The sequence below is a fragment of the Fundulus heteroclitus genome, chromosome 8, assembly GCF_011125445.2.
Source record: "Fundulus heteroclitus isolate FHET01 chromosome 8, MU-UCD_Fhet_4.1, whole genome shotgun sequence".
Lineage (NCBI taxonomy): Eukaryota > Metazoa > Chordata > Actinopteri > Cyprinodontiformes > Fundulidae > Fundulus > Fundulus heteroclitus.
In genome coordinates this window covers 7158636-7175128 of record NC_046368.1, presented here as the reverse complement: position 1 = coordinate 7175128, position 16493 = coordinate 7158636, and the positions used below count along the sequence as shown (strand labels likewise).

Here is a 16493-nt window from a genome sequence, read left to right as displayed (position 1 = left end):
GAAACGTTCTCAATTCAAAATGTCTGGAGTAGTGAGGAGTTCCCAGCTTTATAAACCCGCAGACCTCGTTAGAGTTTAGATTCACCTGTAGATTCACCTGGAGCTGGTCGTCCCAACCATGGAGAGTCGTTAGGCTCCTCGTTAGCCTGGCTCACAGGTTAGATGTTCTGGTCACATGCATGGAGGTGTGAATTGGGGTGAAAATTGGCAGGAATTGAACCTATCACTGTGTTGTAAGTTTTTAAAAGTTTAGGTAGCTCTCATGTGCTAACACAGGACAGGACTCAGCCGTCCACCTGCATCTCACGGACAAAGGACACTCTTTTGAGGACCAAAACATTCACATTTTGGACAGAGAAGACAGTTGGTTTGAGAGAATGGTGAAGGAAGCCATTTATGTAATGTGAGAAAAAACAACTTTAAACAGAAGAGGAGGACTCAGGTTTCAGCTTTCGAAAACTTACAAGGCATATGGTCTTGACACATTTTCCTAAAAATGGTAATTTTTTAGGAAATTGTGTCTCCTGATTTTAACCAATGTTCAAATCAGGAGACAAAACAAATATTTCTGTCGTCCCATTGGCGTCCTCCCTGTTGTGTCTAAGGTTGCAGAAAAATGGATTACCATGCAGTTCTAGAAACTTTGACAAAAAGGAAAGTTTTAAGATTAGTCTTAAAAGTAGACGGGGTGTCTGCCTCACGGACCAAATCTGGGAGTTGGTCCCACAGGAGAGGAGCCTGATAGCTAAAGGATCTGCCTCCCATTCTACTTTTAGAGACTCTAGGAACCACCAGCAGACCTGCAGTCTGAGAGCGAAGTGCTCTGTTAGGAACATAGAAAGCCATCAGTGTAATATTTTGGAAAAATACAACATGCTCAATTTTGAAAACTTTATTAAAGTTAAAAATAGCTGTTTAATTTACAAAGTTCTGCATGGATTTGCCCCACTTCCACTTTCTACAAACATTAAACTAAGAGCTGACAGAGGATTCGGCACCAGAGCCTTGAGATCCCACACAGGAAAACAACCCTTGGACAAACAGTTCTCAATGCAAAAAGGGAACTAAAAGTAACTAAAATGTTGTTGAAATGAGTGCATTATTCCATGATTTGAGCAGGTATTATTTTGTCGGAAACCACTATTTGCCAATGGAATAAGATTTATGCACTTAAAATAAGAAGAATTCATCTCCATCATCTTATTTCAAATGCAGTATATCTAATTATCTTATTTTAGGGGTAAAAATACTCATTCTATTGGCAGATAATCTCATTTACCTGCTCAAATCAAGGAAAAATATACTAATTAAAAGAAACTTTTACTCACTTTTGGTTATTTTTTGCAGTGCTGGCAGTCAGACGGAGTCACTGTTGGAACGAAGTCCTGACTAATATTAGAGAACGTCCTACCCATAGCACTTTCAAAAAGGCACCTGAAACACTTTCTTGAAAGTTTTCAGTCATGTTTGCGCTTTTATTGGTTTCTATTGTTGAAATTTAATATGTCTGAATGTTTGTTGATGTGATTATTTGCCTGATATTGTACTTTGTCATTATCTCTTGTGTTGTTTGGTCTTCCTGCCTCGGCACTACAGACGAAAATGAGCAAGTATGCTATAATCTGGCCAATTTACAGACTGTACAGAAGTACAGAAGAAGAATTTTTCATTAATGTGCACTCTCCAAAATAAATAAATAAATAGATATCCTGAGTTGGTGATTTTGGCTCCAACAAGTAACAAGTATCCCAACACCAACTCTGGCTAGTCTAGTAACTATGTTCAGGCTGGAGCTGACAGTTTGGTGTTATTGATTTGGAGATAGTTAAATGTCTGGGTAGCTGGCCGTTGAGAATTATATAATGTGTATTGGCTTTCAGTTTAGTTAACACAAAGCTAGTTTTCTGGGTCAGAGCGGAGCCGAGGGGTTCACTGAACTAAACGGACAATTAAAATCCCACAATGCCAAATGCTGTCTGAGTTGAACAATGCTTCAATTGTGTAAGAACCTTATTAGTGCATTTTCTGTCCAGTGGGAATTTACTGGTGTTTAATTGGTATCTAACACGCAGGAGTAGACAGAAGTCAGGGCGTTTCCAGTTTTGGAGGATCAGGATGGACATTTTATTGCGGAGTTAGGCTCCCAGTTACCCAGATCTGTTGATTTAAAAAAAAAAACAAAGCAAACTGGAATATGCTCTTCCTGTTTGATAAGACGCTGTGTGCGATGTATTTATATCGTTCCTGTGACAGACAGCTGTTTACTTTGTGGTTATTTTTGCAGCTGTCGGTGTTGGACGTTGTTCTGCTGAAATCTCTGATGATAACGTTGCTACTTTGTGGCGCTAAGAACCTGCCGACTTAAAAAAAAAAAAAAAAAGGCCCATAGAGTATTTCACGCAGTAAAAAGATCGAACACGGATTGAATCGGGTTCAGGGGTTTATTTCTGCCAATGAAACTTTGGAGACGTGTTTGTTTGACGTTTTTAGCTAAATCTCACCGCTGCCAAATTAATGTTTGGGGGAGTGGTGGCCTAGCGGTTAGAGCTTGTGTCCTGGAGGTTGTTGGTTCAACTGCCACTCTGCCTCCCTGAGCAAGACCCTCAATCCCTGAGCCCACTTGATGGGTTAGCACAGGGGCCTTCAACCTTTATGGTCTAAAGAGCTATTTTTCCTACAGTCCACTTGAATTAAACTCGTTCAGAGCCACAAATGTTGCCTGGCCTTTTGAAAAAGGACCAGTGTTGTATAAAGTACTGAAATCTCAGAGTTAAGTAAAAGTATAGGTACCTCTCCAAAATATGACTTTGGTAAAAGTCCAAGTAACTGACTAAAATGTTACCTGAGTAAAAGTCTTAAAGTATCTGAAATGTCTTGTACTTAAGTATGAAAATTGTTGTAAAAATAGATGTACTCAAGTAATGTAATAAAAAGTGTAAGTAAAAAGTAAAATAAGGCAAATGCAATTTGAATGACATTTTTTTTTTTTTTTCCAACATTATCTTTATTGGTTTTTTTCAACAGTATTTCCAACAATACACAAGGCACAAGTGTGCTCCCACATCAGAGGAAAGTCCAGGGTAGTTAAGTTAATGTCCAATATTTAGCTTTTTTCCTTGCATGCCAGGTTTTTATAGGATATTTTAGAGCAGCACTTATTACATACAAAATATATGAGAAAAAGAAAAACAATATCCCTCACCCCAACCACCCTGAGAAGAAACAACAAATACAACAATAACGGTTTCTCTATTTTCCAGGAGTTAGCCCATATTATTTTAGTATTGTACATGGTTCAGAGAACACAAACTCAAATGTACAATTCAAAGTAAAGTAGTCAATTATACAAATAAAGAAGATTATTTTAGGACACTGCAGAAGACCAACCGCTACTATAACTCACCCGCCACACTCATATCTATGTTTTCTATATATTCCATAAAAGGACCCCAAATATTTTGAAATAGCGATAGTTTCCCTTTTATAATGAAAGTGATCTTTTCCATTGGTAAGGTTGTGGATATTTCAGTAATCCATTTAGTGAATTTTGGTTTACTGGTACTCTTCCATGAGAGCGCTATGACTCTTTTTGCAAGTAGTAAACATAAATCCATGGCAGTAATAATTTTTCTGGACATATGATGTTTGTCAGGATATAAACCTAGGATGAACAATTTGGGGTCAAGAGCTAGCTTTATACCCAGTATCGTCTCTAAAGCTTGTTTTATCTCCCTCCAGAATTGTATAACTTTCTTGCATTTCCAGATGCAATGGAAGAATGTTCCCTTCTCTTCTCCACATCTAATACACAAGTCTGGGATGGCACCATTGTATTTATTAAGCTTTTCAGGCGTCACATAAGTTCTCATTAGCCAATGGTATTGCAGTACTTTGAGGCGTGTATTGATGGTTTGTGTTTGTGCTACAGCACACGCCTTCTCCCAGTCTTCCAAAAGCAAGTTCTCCTGTAGATCCTCCCTCCAGGCATTGAGCTTCCATAGAGATGACTCAGAGGATCCCTCCACTAACATGCTATATAGTTTAGAAATGATTCCTTTTCTAAAGCAATCAGTCTTCATTTCAATTTCCAAGGTGGACATCAGAGGGATGGACTCACATTGATTTTGAGATGATCTAATAAAATTTCTCACTTGCAGATATTTAAAATAATGTTTGCTTGGGATATCGTACCTGGCCTTTAACTCTTCAAATGACATCAAAGCCCCGTCCTCCGATTCCACCAGATCTCCTATTGTCTTTAAACCTTTTTCAGCCCATTTTCTAAAGCCAGGATCTGCCCTACCTGGAGGGAAGGATTGGTTACCCCATATTGGACTGAAGCGTGATAGAGAGGAGGAATCACCTAAATACATCTTGACCTGATACCAAACCAAGATCATATTTCTGACTATAGGGTTTTTTGTCTTTTTTTTTAGCATTTTGATGTTTGCTGAGAAAATGTACTGGGGTAGTGGGAGAGGAACAGAACAATTTTCAATAATCACCCATGGCAAGAGACATTTATCTGTAAAATAATACATCATAGTCCTCAATTGAGCTGCCCAGTAGTACCAAAGTGGATTGGGGCACCTGAGGCCTCCTCTATCATACGGTAGATACAGAAGTGTTAAACGAAGCCTTGGTCGTCTGTTATTCCACAGAAAACGTATGAAAATGTTTTTTAGGGCCGAAAATAAATTGGCAGGAGGTGGCAATGGAATGTTCTGAAACAAATACAGAAGTTTGGGCATTATGTTGGATTTAAGGACATTGATTCGTGCTATAAGTGACAAAGGTAGGTGATTCCATCTATCCACAGAGGCAGCAATTGAGTCTATCATTGGGTTATAGTTAACTGCAACAATGTCATTTATATGTGGTACTATCCTAATCCCCAAATATGTAAAACAGTCTACCTTTTTGAATTGGAAAGGATTCCCAACACTGTTTCTTTCTTCTGAATTAAGTAACATTAATGAAGACTTATCTTTATTTACTTTATATCCTGATATTTTTCCAAATGTATTTATTAGATCTAACAAGGCTAGAATAGAGTCTTTCAGTTTTTCTAAAAAAAGGATGACGTCATCAGCAAATAAAGCAATTCTATGTTCCTGTTGGCCTATTGTCAAACCGGTTATGTTTTTATGGGACCGCACCGCAATGGCAAACGGTTCTATTGCTAGAATAAATAATAAAGGGGACAAGGGGCACCCTTGCCGACAACCCCTTTTAATTTTAAATGATTTAGATATAACTCCATTTGTTACTATTTCAGCATAAGGCTCATTGTATAAAAGTTTAACCCATCGACAGAAGTTGTCCCCGCAGCCAAATCTTTTCAGTATCTCGAATAAATAGGGCCATTCGACTCTATCAAAGGCCTTTTCGGCATCCAATGATAGCAAAGCAGTGTCTGTTTTTTCTTCCATATTATAAATGATATCCAACACTCGTCTCACATTGTGAAATCCCTGTCTTCCTACAATAAACCCATTTTGGTCACAACTAATTATTTCGGGCAATATTCTCTCCAGTCTTCGAGCCAGGACTTTACAAAGAATCTTTAAGTCGACATTAAGAAGACTTATTGGTCTTAGATTTTCACATTTGTTGCAAGGTTTGCCAGGTTTAGGTAATAAAGTAATCAGGGCTCCTCTTAGTGAGGCAGGAAGAATTCCCTTTTCAAATGAGTCTAAATACATGTCAAAAAGGGGGGCTAGCAGTTTAGCTTTGAATTTCTTATAAAATTCTGTTGGCAGCCCATCTGGGCCTGGGGCTTTACCTGTTCTCAAGTGATCTATTGCTATAGATATTTCCTCTTTGGTTATAGCTGCACTGAGATCTGTACTCATTAATTCTGAGATATTGGTCATTTGGAGAGATCCTAAGAAAACATTTTGCTCTTGTTCCTTATGCGTCATGTCTGAGCTGTATAGTTTTTCAAAAAAGACCTTAAATACTTCATTGATTTCTAACGGATCGGTAATAATCTCTCCCTGATTATTTTCAACTGAGGTAATATTTTTCTCATTTTGTAATTGTCGGAGTCGCCAGGCTAATAATTTTCCAGGTTTTTCCCCTTGATCATAGAACGATTGCTTAAGACGCAAAAGTTGTGAGGCGGCTTTTGAGGCAGAAAGTTCGTTATACTGTGTTCTTAATATCAGAAGTTTTTTATGGATGTTTGGACATAGTGTTTGATAATAATCTCTCTCAAGCCGCTCAATCTCTGCTGCCAGCTCTTTTGTTTTTTGATAAGTTTGTTTTGCCTTATGACTCGTAAAGCTAATTATTTGACCCCGTATATAGGCCTTGAAGGCTTCCCACCTTGAAGAGGGTGGTGTTTCATCTCTATTGATTTCAAAATAGATGATAATTTGATTATCCACAAAAAATATAAATTCTGGGTCCAAGAGCCATTTTTGTTTAAATCTCCACCTAGGAGGGTCTCTCCTTAGTCTTAAATCCTCATAGAGAAGATGATTTGGTGCATGGTCAGAAATTAAGATGCTATCGTATTGACAGTCTCTTATTTTATGTCTCAAAGAGGCAGAAATTAAAAAGTAATCGATACGTGAATATGACTTATGTGTATTTGAATAACATGAGTATTTTAAACTCTTTGGATCCATGTCTCTCCAAATATCCATCAAATTAAGTTCCTTCATAAAGTGTTGAATTGTTTGTCTACTTTTAGAGTGAGAGTTGTCAGTACCTGAACTTCTGTCCAGTTCTGGGTTCATTGTGCAGTTAAAATCTCCTGCTATAATATAGCTGCCAGATAAAGATGAAATTGTAAGAAAGAGATTTTGAAAAAACTTTGGGTCGTCAACATTTGGGGCATAAATATTTATCAGATTTATTTTTTCTGAGATAAGTGTGCCCTGCAGAATAATGTACCTCCCTGCCTTGTCTCTAATAACCCTTGTCACACGGAATGGTATGGATTTATGAATCAGAATCATAACCCCTCTTGCTTGGGAAGTAAAAGGTGCTGAATATATGCTGCCCTGCCACCTCCTGCCAATCCTTGCCTCCTGTCCAGACAACAGGTGAGTTTCCTGAAATAACACAATATCAGAGTGCATAGATTTCACCCTAGTCATTATTTGCTTAACTTTTTTTAGTTTCTGTAATCCTCTGCAGTTCCAAGAAGACACTTTAATTCTTAATCCACCAGACATACTGTATAACACTCAATGGGCTTCCTGTTATTTTCAAATTGTTTAAAAAACATAGAAACCAAGAACATTTGAATGTTAAAAGCTTTACCCAAGGTAATGATGAACATTGAACAGTAAACCCCTTTCGAACTCTGTTGCCCCCCCTCCTCCCCCCCTTTTAGTACTCTGGTACCCATCTAACAGCTGAAGGCTGGTCCACACAAGAGTGAGGATCAGCCGACTGTGCCTGAATATTTCCCTCTTACCCCACCCCACTACAATAAGAAACTCGTTACTATTGCCTATTATCTATGAGCCTCTGGGATAGCAAACAGGGAATATAATAAACAAATTTTTAATTCTTACTTATTTTGCTTAACTTTAGGTATTGTAATTGTCCATCCCTTTTAATACTTTGCGATGTATTGATGTCATTGTCTCACCCAGGTCCACTTTCTGTTTTCAGAGTCCTTACAAAGTTCTCTGCTTCAGCTGGTTGGTTAAAGATCCGAGACTGACCGTTGTGTGTCACCAGCAGTCGAGCGGGAGGAATCATGCCGTATCGTATCCCCATGGCACGGAGTTGTTGTCTCACACCGTCAAACTCTTTCTGTTTTTTATGCACACCAGCTGCGAGGTCCTCATAAAATCTCACCGGATGGTTCTTGAATAGGATCTGTCCCTTCGTCCTGGCAGCTCTTATTACAGTTGCTTTATCCCTGTAGTTTAAGAACTTCATAATAAGAGTCCTTGGTGCAGCGGTGTTAGATGTGTTTTTCTGGCCAAGCCGGTGCGCTCTTTCCAGTGTCAGAGTGGTGCGTAGCGGTGCCAGGTTCAGAGCCTCCGGTAACCAGTTTTCCAGAAAGGCGCAGGCGTCCTCTCCCTCCGCGCCCTCAGGAAGGTTAACCAGTCTCAGGTTAGATCGTCGCGATCTGGTCTCCAAGTCCAACACTTTTCCTTCGAGTTCTTTATTTTTATTTTCGAGGACCTGGACCTTAGCTTGTAGACTGGTGACGTTGTCCTCTGCCGCAGATATCCGCACTTCCGCCTCACCAACCCGCTCGGCGCATTCGTTAACATCTTTTTTAACATTCTCTATTGCTGATAGAATACCATCCAGTTTGGAGGAGAAATCTGATTTCAAATTTGCAATTGCAGCCAGTATTGCCTCTGAACCAGTCTCAACCGTCTTATTTCCCTCATTCAACTCGCAATTTTCCTCCTCCATTGACTCGCACGCGGTGGTGTTAGCCTCGCTATTTTCACAGCTAGCTTCAGAGCTCACCTTAGAAGTGAAGTTAGATAACTTCGATTGAGTCGGTTTGCTGGGGTTTTTACTAGGCTTCCTTTGTGAGAGAGGCATCACAGCTGTTCCAAACGTCGTTCAATGTCACGTGTAACGAGTATTTTCCAGGATTTTACATATAGGTAGTGGAGCCGAAGCGAACACGTCCTCTCAGCAAGCCGCCATTACCGGAACCTGAATGACATTTTTTAGATGTTGGTAAACTTTGAAGGTCAAATTCCCTTAAAATAATATAAACAACAAAGTGCAGGAGAAATTTAGACCAAGTTTATACAGATAATACAAACTTTTTGTAAGCTTTCAGTTTTCCTTCTTCAAGTAAGGCCAGTGCTATGCACTTTAAAATTGTACACAACCTAGTGCAGGCAAAGGGGGTGTATACTAAGAACATGGTTAAGTGATAAACCAGGCTTAGTTAACCTACAGGAAGTGGTAAACCTGCTAATAGATACACCTGTAACGTTATCAGTAGGTGGGGTCAAAACAAACTCTCTCTCACTTTCGCTTTTTTGTAATGAGTAACTAAACCAAACATTGAAAATGTATTGGAGTAAAAGTATGCAATTAAGTTCGGAAATATAGTGAAGTAAAAGTGAAATTTATCAAAAAATGTTAAACTCGAGGAAAGTATAAAGTACTCCAAAATATACTTAAGTACAGTAGTGAAGTATTTTTACTTTGTTACTAGACAAGACTGAAAAGGACAAGTTATAATTTTTGATAAAGATCTACTATAAGAAATATGTTGTCATCATTAAAGAAACGCCCTTCTATGTCTATTTTGAGGTTTAACAAAAGAGGATGGACAGGATGTTGATATTTGTGGATAATGATGTAAAAAAAAAAAAATCATAGTTTTTCAACATAATGAAAAAATATTGATTTAAAATTAAATATTACTGGCACTTTTAGCATCATTCTGTTGTGAAAACTAAAAGCAATTATTTCATGAAAAAAACTGCTAAAACCTGCATTTATTATCATTATTACATTTAAATACCATAATAAAAACATTTGTTGCCAAAGTTATTAAGAGCCACTGTGGAAGATCCAAAGGGCCACTTGTGGCTCCAGAGCCACAGGTTGCAGACCCCTGGGTTAGACCCAGAGAACAAATTTGGGATGTGAACATCACTTGTTGGGTTTGGTCCCGTATCCTCAGTTGGATTTGGGTCTGGACTTTGACTAGACCATTCTGACAGATAAAATGCTTTTATCTAAACAATGCGAAGTGTATCTCTGTGTGATCAGGGTCGTCCGTTTGCAGCAAATACTCCAGAAACATACCTGAAGCTCTTGATGAATTCATTACCCTTGATGATCGGTCTTTTTCAGCAGTAAATTATATTGTTAAATTATGTGTAATCTATGAGTAGCAGTTTATTAAGTACTCAGTATCGGTGCTTGGAATCGACAAGTATCTAAACTGAAGGACTCGTACTTGTACCAGGACACCCCGTAGTTTAATGCACCTCATGCCCTCTCTTAGGTATGGCATAGGAGCTGTGATGCTGTGGGCTTGTCTGTTTTATAAATGTGAAATTATTTGGTTTTAATCCATCCAAGCAGAATTCAGAAACAAGTTTTGGTGAGGAGGGAACCTGCATCTACACTGCAAAAACATGATTAAAAATAAGTAAAGTTTGCTTGAAACTTGTGCATTTATCCTTGATTTGAGCAGGAAGTTTAAATGATCTGCCAATGGAAAACGATTTTTGCACCTAAAATAGGAGCAACTTATCGCCATCATCCTATTTCAAGTGTAGTTTATCTAATTATCTTATTTTAAGTGTAAAAATACTCATTCCATTGGCATATCATCTTATTTACCTGCTCAAATTAAGGACAAATACACTAATTTCAAGAAATTTTTACTTATTTTTAATTCAGTTTTTGCAGTGTAAGTCTCTAACCTACATATCTGCTTCCCTTTACATTCCCTTTAGATATTCTCTAACTTTTGTATCTCTTTTGTTTTTGCTCTCTTGTCATTGTGTTGGGATTAAAACAGCAGAATAATAAGTCACCGCTAATTAGAAGTGGAAAAATGGGCTTTTTCAGATGAAGAATTGGTGACAGTTAACAACTCTTTCTTGGAAAAATGGCTGAAAATGTGTACAGCAGTATTTGATTGTTGTTTTTTTTGGTTCTTTAAAAAAAAAAAACAGGTATGAAAATGATTGTTTCCAAACATCTGGCAACTTTGTGTCCTTTTTAAAGCTGGCAGCAAACGGCTTCAGCGTTAAACACAGGTTCTGCTCCAGATTTCTGCTCCAGTCAGGCTAAACAGGCAAGGCATGAATTTTCTGGCGGGTTCTAACACGGCTTATTGTGGCAACATGCCGTTCTCTTTTCTTTTTTTTTAATGCAGTAATTGCTTGTGGAAGTTTGGGGTTAGGTTTTAATCACTGTTGTGACACGAAAAACTATCCCAAGCTTTTTAAGTCAAGAGCAATAATAACTTAATTTAAAACGCCAAAGGGCTTTTCTTTTAGGCTGCAGGTATTTAATGTAACAACAACAAACTTAAAAGCATTTTTCTTGGGACCTTAGGTGAAAAAAACAACCTAAAGTAGTGCTATATTGTAAACCAGAACAACAATACATGACTTTTGCTACTTTTTTAATCTGTAAAAGTGTGAAATGTTGTGTATAGATTTAAATTTTGTCTATTTTATTGTTGTAGCCAAGAAATCAATCCAGTGTAAATCAGTATGCCTGAAGAACACTGCAAAAAGGGAACTAAAAGTAGGTAAAATCCTCCTGAAATTAGTGTATTTTTCATTTATTTGGGGTGGTAAATCAGACATTTGCCAATGTAATAAGATTTGTCCACTTAAAATAAGAACAATTCATCTCCATAATCTTATTTCAAGTGCAGGATGTCTAATTATCTTATTTTAGGGGTAGAAATTCTCATTTCATTGGCAAAAAATCTTATTTAGCTGCTCAAATCAAGGAAACATATACAAATTTTAAGACAATTTAACTTACTTTTAGTTCCCTTTTTGCAGTGAAAACGCAACACTGGTAGTGGCAGCATTATGCTGTGGGGTTTCTGTTCTTCCACAGAAGAATACAATCTTCTGTGCGCTGAATACAATCAAACCTTTATTTATAGAGTACTTTACACACAGAAACAACAACGAATGACCAATAAAAACAGCTAAAGCAGTAAAACAGTAAGTCAAACTTTAAGGAGTGAGAACAGACTGATATTTCTGCTCAACTGCACTTAAAAGACAATTTTTTTAAGATAAACTTCAAACCATTCAAGGTATTAGATTTCCTTACAGTCAGAGGACGATCGTTTTAGAGTTTTAGCCACTAAACGAGGAGAACGACGAACGTCCAAAAGCAGCAAGAAGTTCTGACCTCAAACTTCTTCTGGGAGCCTGCTTGTGTAAAAGCTCTGTTAGGTAAGGAGGTGCCTGGCCACTTAAATACATAAATACCATTTCATGTTAAAGCAGCACAAATACATAATATTCAAAGCAAATAAATAAATATATAAATAAATAAATAAACTTCTGAAGAAATAGTTTTCAGAGAGAGAAGAGGGGTGTGATTTAAGAACTGAACCTAAAAATGCTGTGGGTATGAAGAGCTTTATTTAATAAAAAAAAGGGCATTTTATTCTCAGGAAAAAATTCTGGAATAATCTAGCAGAGGAACGTCAACAAAATAAAAACATAAATCGGTTTAGAAGAAAACATGAAATGCATGTTTTTAAAGATAGCCGTTTAGCCCCGGACCGTAGTGACCCTGGGAAATGTAGTCCTGATGCAATAAAATCGATTTTTCTGCTGCTGTTTTGCAATAAGTAAACTGTTGGTTTCTCAGATTTTAATCTTTGTGAAAGGTACTGGACTCTGGAAATCACTCCTTGTCAAACAAAACCAACCTTGTAATCATGTTTAATATGTTTTACTTCCATGTAAAAACGGATCTAAAATTAAGTAAAATGTTCTTAAAGTTAGTGTATTTATCCTTGATTTGAGCAGGTAAATAATATTATCTGCCAATGGAATGAGTATTTTGACCCCTAAAATAAGATATTTAGACATCCTGCACTTAAAATAAGATGATGGAGAGGAATTGTTCCTATTTTAAGTGCAAACATCTTATTCCATTGGCAAATCACCTTATTTACCTGCTCAAATCAAGGACAAATGCCTTTATTTTAAAGAATATTTTACTTATTTCTAGTTCCGTTTTTGCAGTGTCTTTGTATCCAAACATGTTGCTAGTGTCACTCTGAACTCTTTTAGCATTTCTCTATTTAACATAGTATTTTAGATATTCTGTTTTTAAACACCATGGTCAAATAAACTCAATAAAAAAATACAAATGGATAATGTTTTCTAATTCTAAATAGCATAAATAATTCAGTAATAGTTGCAAGAGTTTTTAACGGGGACGAGTATTTAAGTTTATATTTATGTCTACTCCTTTTCAAACACAGGGGAAGGAATTGTGAAGCTGGGACTTAATATTGATAGTAGGAATGTGTTTGATGATGCTTTAAATAAAACCAAATATTCATCTTCTGGTGCAACTCTGTGAATTTCTCCTCCTTGTGTGTGATTCTTCCAGTCTGTGTTCGTCTTAACCTACCATCCCCCGGATAATCCGGAATACCTGGACTTCCAGAAGAAGCTCCACGCCAGAGCTCAGAGGGACTTCGGTGTTCATCTGGAGCCGTCATTAGTGAGTATTAAGCTCCTGCGAGTTCCAGGCTGCACAACACGCTTTAATTTTTTATAGGATGATATAGACGGAGAAAGCGTCCCACTGTGCAGGGTAATTGCTTGAACTTAATGAGCAATGATGTTTACAGTTATGTTTGCAGTTAGTGCGTTCATCTCAGGCATTTTATATGCAAAAAAAAAAGGCTTTTTATTTAGAAACTTAGCATTTAAAAGGTAGTTTTTTTCTTATTATTACTTAACCTCTGATTAAAACAGTTGTTGCTTGTTGGTTTAACGAATGTCTGCTATTGCAGATGGACTACATTGCTGGCAGCTTTTATGATGGTTTCGTGCTGTATGCCATGGCCTTGGAGGAGACTTTGGCAGCGGGCGGGGTGCAGAACGACGGCATTAACATTACGATGAGGACGCAGAACCGTCGATTCTGGGGTAAGGACATTTTGATGAAGCGTCTATTCACACTGTGAGGACTGATGAACAACCTGTCCTCGTAAAATGAATGACTGACTTGCTTTGCTGGGTTTTTTCCCCCGGATCATATTAAGAGGCCAAGACAGGTTGTGTGTAGCTCCACCTCTGGTTACTAGAGCTTCGCATGCTTCCAGAACTGTTTGCATTAAAACTATTTAATTATTGAACTTTAACAGAAACTGCTCAGGACCCCAAAACCCACGATTTGCTGCTGTAATGTAGCTTATGTTTAAAAAAAAACCGTCCTTAGCTGTGTTGCACCTGAAATACTGCAACTACTAAACAATTTCCGTCACTCAAGTCATTTTCCACAGGCTTTAAAATCTGCAGCAATTAAACACCTTTTAAGGTTATCCAAGCTAGGTGCCTCAATAGTAAATAATTACAGTCTGTAACTTTTACCAGACATTTTTTGTTGGCAAACTTAATTGCAATGAAAATAATCACTTTAATTTCCAGTCAGGTTTTCAACCACATCACAATAGCTGTGTTTGCATGCACACAATTTCACGATCGGATTGAAATGTATTCGGTTTAAATACCAGAAAATGATCGCATTGTACACAATCATGATTTAGGCTTTTTGTTTATTTGTTTCGGAATTTTCTGGACTAATCAGTTTTCACTCCCCTCAGCCAATCAGCTCAGTCCACTCCTCAGTCTGCAGCCAATCAGCTCAGATCAGCTCCACCTCCTGCCACTAATAACTGTCAATGCTGCTCACCTGTCTACATATACCTGCCTCTTTCATCCACTCAGGGCCAGAATGTCTTGCTCTGCCTTGGTAGGGGTGGTCCTAGCCTGTTTGGCACCCTGGGCAAACAACCCAACCAGCCAGTCACCCCCCCCCCCCCCCCCCCCCCCGCCCTACCATTTTGTCATGAGCTTCAAGAATCGGGGCCCAAAAAAAATCAGCAGCTCTTATTGAGTATCTGCTAATCCAATCCAATTAATTTATATAGCACAACAGAAAAAAGTTTCCAATGTGCTGTACATAACAAAAAAATAAATAACTAAAAAGGACACAGTGGACAACACAACACGGTGTTAAAGGCCAAAGAATAAAAGTGTGTCTTAAGACGAGACTTAAAACACTCCACTGTGGAGGCTGGTCTTAAATGAAGGGGCAGAGTATTCCACAGTCTGGGGCCAACTACACAAAAGGCTCTGTGCACTGCAAAAACAAAACTAAAAATAATTAATATTTTCTTAAAATGAGTGTATCTGTCTTTGATTTGAGCAGGTAAATAAGATGATCCGCCAATGGAATAAGACTTTTGCACTTAAAATAGGAACAACTCATCTCCATCGTCTTATTTCAAGTGCAGCATGTCTAATTATCTTATTTTAGGGGTCAAAATACTCATTCCATTGGCAGATAATATTATTTACCTGCTCAAATCTAGGACAAAAACATCAATTTTAAGAAAATTTTTACTTATTTTTAGATCCGTTTTTGCAGTGTACCCTCTGGTTTTAAGCCTCATCTTAGGCACTATTAGCTGAAGATGGCCCTCAGACCTCAGAGCATGTGCCGGAGAATAAATATGGAGGAGGTAGTGATGTATTGAGGAGCCATCCCATTCAAGGCTCTAAACACAAACAATAAAACCTTAAAATCAATTCTAAAACGAACAGGGAGCCAATGCAGAGACGCACGATTTGGTGTAATGTGTTTGTTTTCTGATCCCCGTTAAAAGACAAGCCGGCTAGCCTGGTGTCAAAATAATCAACATCGGCCTTAAAAAAAACATGTATTGGTCGATCTTTACTAGAAAAAACAGGAAATAAAGGAGATTATTGTCACCTTTTTTTAAATATGGGTGCTACTTTTAACATATTTTAACCATTCTGATTAGTTCACGTGTTTTGGGATCAACGGTGTGGAAATTCTGTATTCTGCTGCGTCAGGATGATGGATGTTATGCAGTGATTGCTGGTGCGATATACGTTGACCTGTTTGCTTGGGAACCTACAGCTTATCTGGTGATCAGATAGTGTCACATGCATTAAAAATGCTGCGGTCGTTGTTTTCTGCCTCTCCTTTTCTTCCGACTGCAAACATGCAGCGGTGTAGCTGGGGGTGATGCATTCACTTATCGTGTCTTTCATCCTGATGGGTGGGCCAGAATGTCCTTTAACTTCGTGCAGACAGAAGCCGTAGTTTTTTTTTTTTTTTGCCTCATCAAAAAAAGGTTATAAATCAACCCTTGCCTAGATGCAATGAGGCTAAAAACCACAGACCAAGCAAAAACACTTTGCTGTGGTTGGGTTCTCAGACCTACGTTTTAACATCCAAGGTTATTTCTAAGTCTGCCTGCTGCTACTTTTAAAAAAACATCGCCAGAATAAATGGTTTCTTGTTGAAACAGGAAACAAAAAACCTGTTTCCACGTTTATGCAGCTCTCCTTAAAATAAAAACATCACTCCACCGGCTCCCTGTTTGTCAAGTGATAGACTTTAGGAACCATTTAATGACCTACAAACCGCTAAATGACCTCTGAGTTTCTGTTCATTGTTTGAACTGGAATTTTATTCCTGTATTTCTGGTAAATCACTTTGAATTAGCTAGTGCTTGACCGTAGGACTAAGATGTGTTTTAACCTTACTGATGAATAAACAGCAGATGCATTTAAAAGGAAACCTTAATGATTACTTGTAGACATGCCAAGTGTAATCTGCAGCTTGTATTGCAATAATTATAGCCTGGTTGCATAGTTTTGCTAAACACCTTGGTCCAAAGTGCACTTTCATGCTTGATCTTTTTTCTTCTTTTTTTTGTGGCACACATTTTCAGTTGAAAGGATTGATCATGCACTGCAAAAATAGAAATAAAA

At 37.8% G+C, this 16493-nt stretch overlaps 1 protein-coding gene across 3 annotated transcripts in view; it reads left to right on the top strand.

Annotated features, from left to right (window-relative positions):
• LOC105927407 (atrial natriuretic peptide receptor 2) overlaps window positions 1-16493 on the top strand; it is a 100120-nt gene that overhangs the window by 19089 nt on the left and 64538 nt on the right. For all 3 annotated transcript variants that reach the window (XM_036140024.1, XM_036140023.1, XM_036140022.1), the window contains exons 3-4: window positions 13069-13182; window positions 13478-13613. In XM_036140024.1, the coding sequence (XP_035995917.1) occupies window positions 13069-13182; window positions 13478-13613 (250 nt within the window). The remainder of the gene's footprint in view (window positions 1-13068; window positions 13183-13477; window positions 13614-16493) is intronic.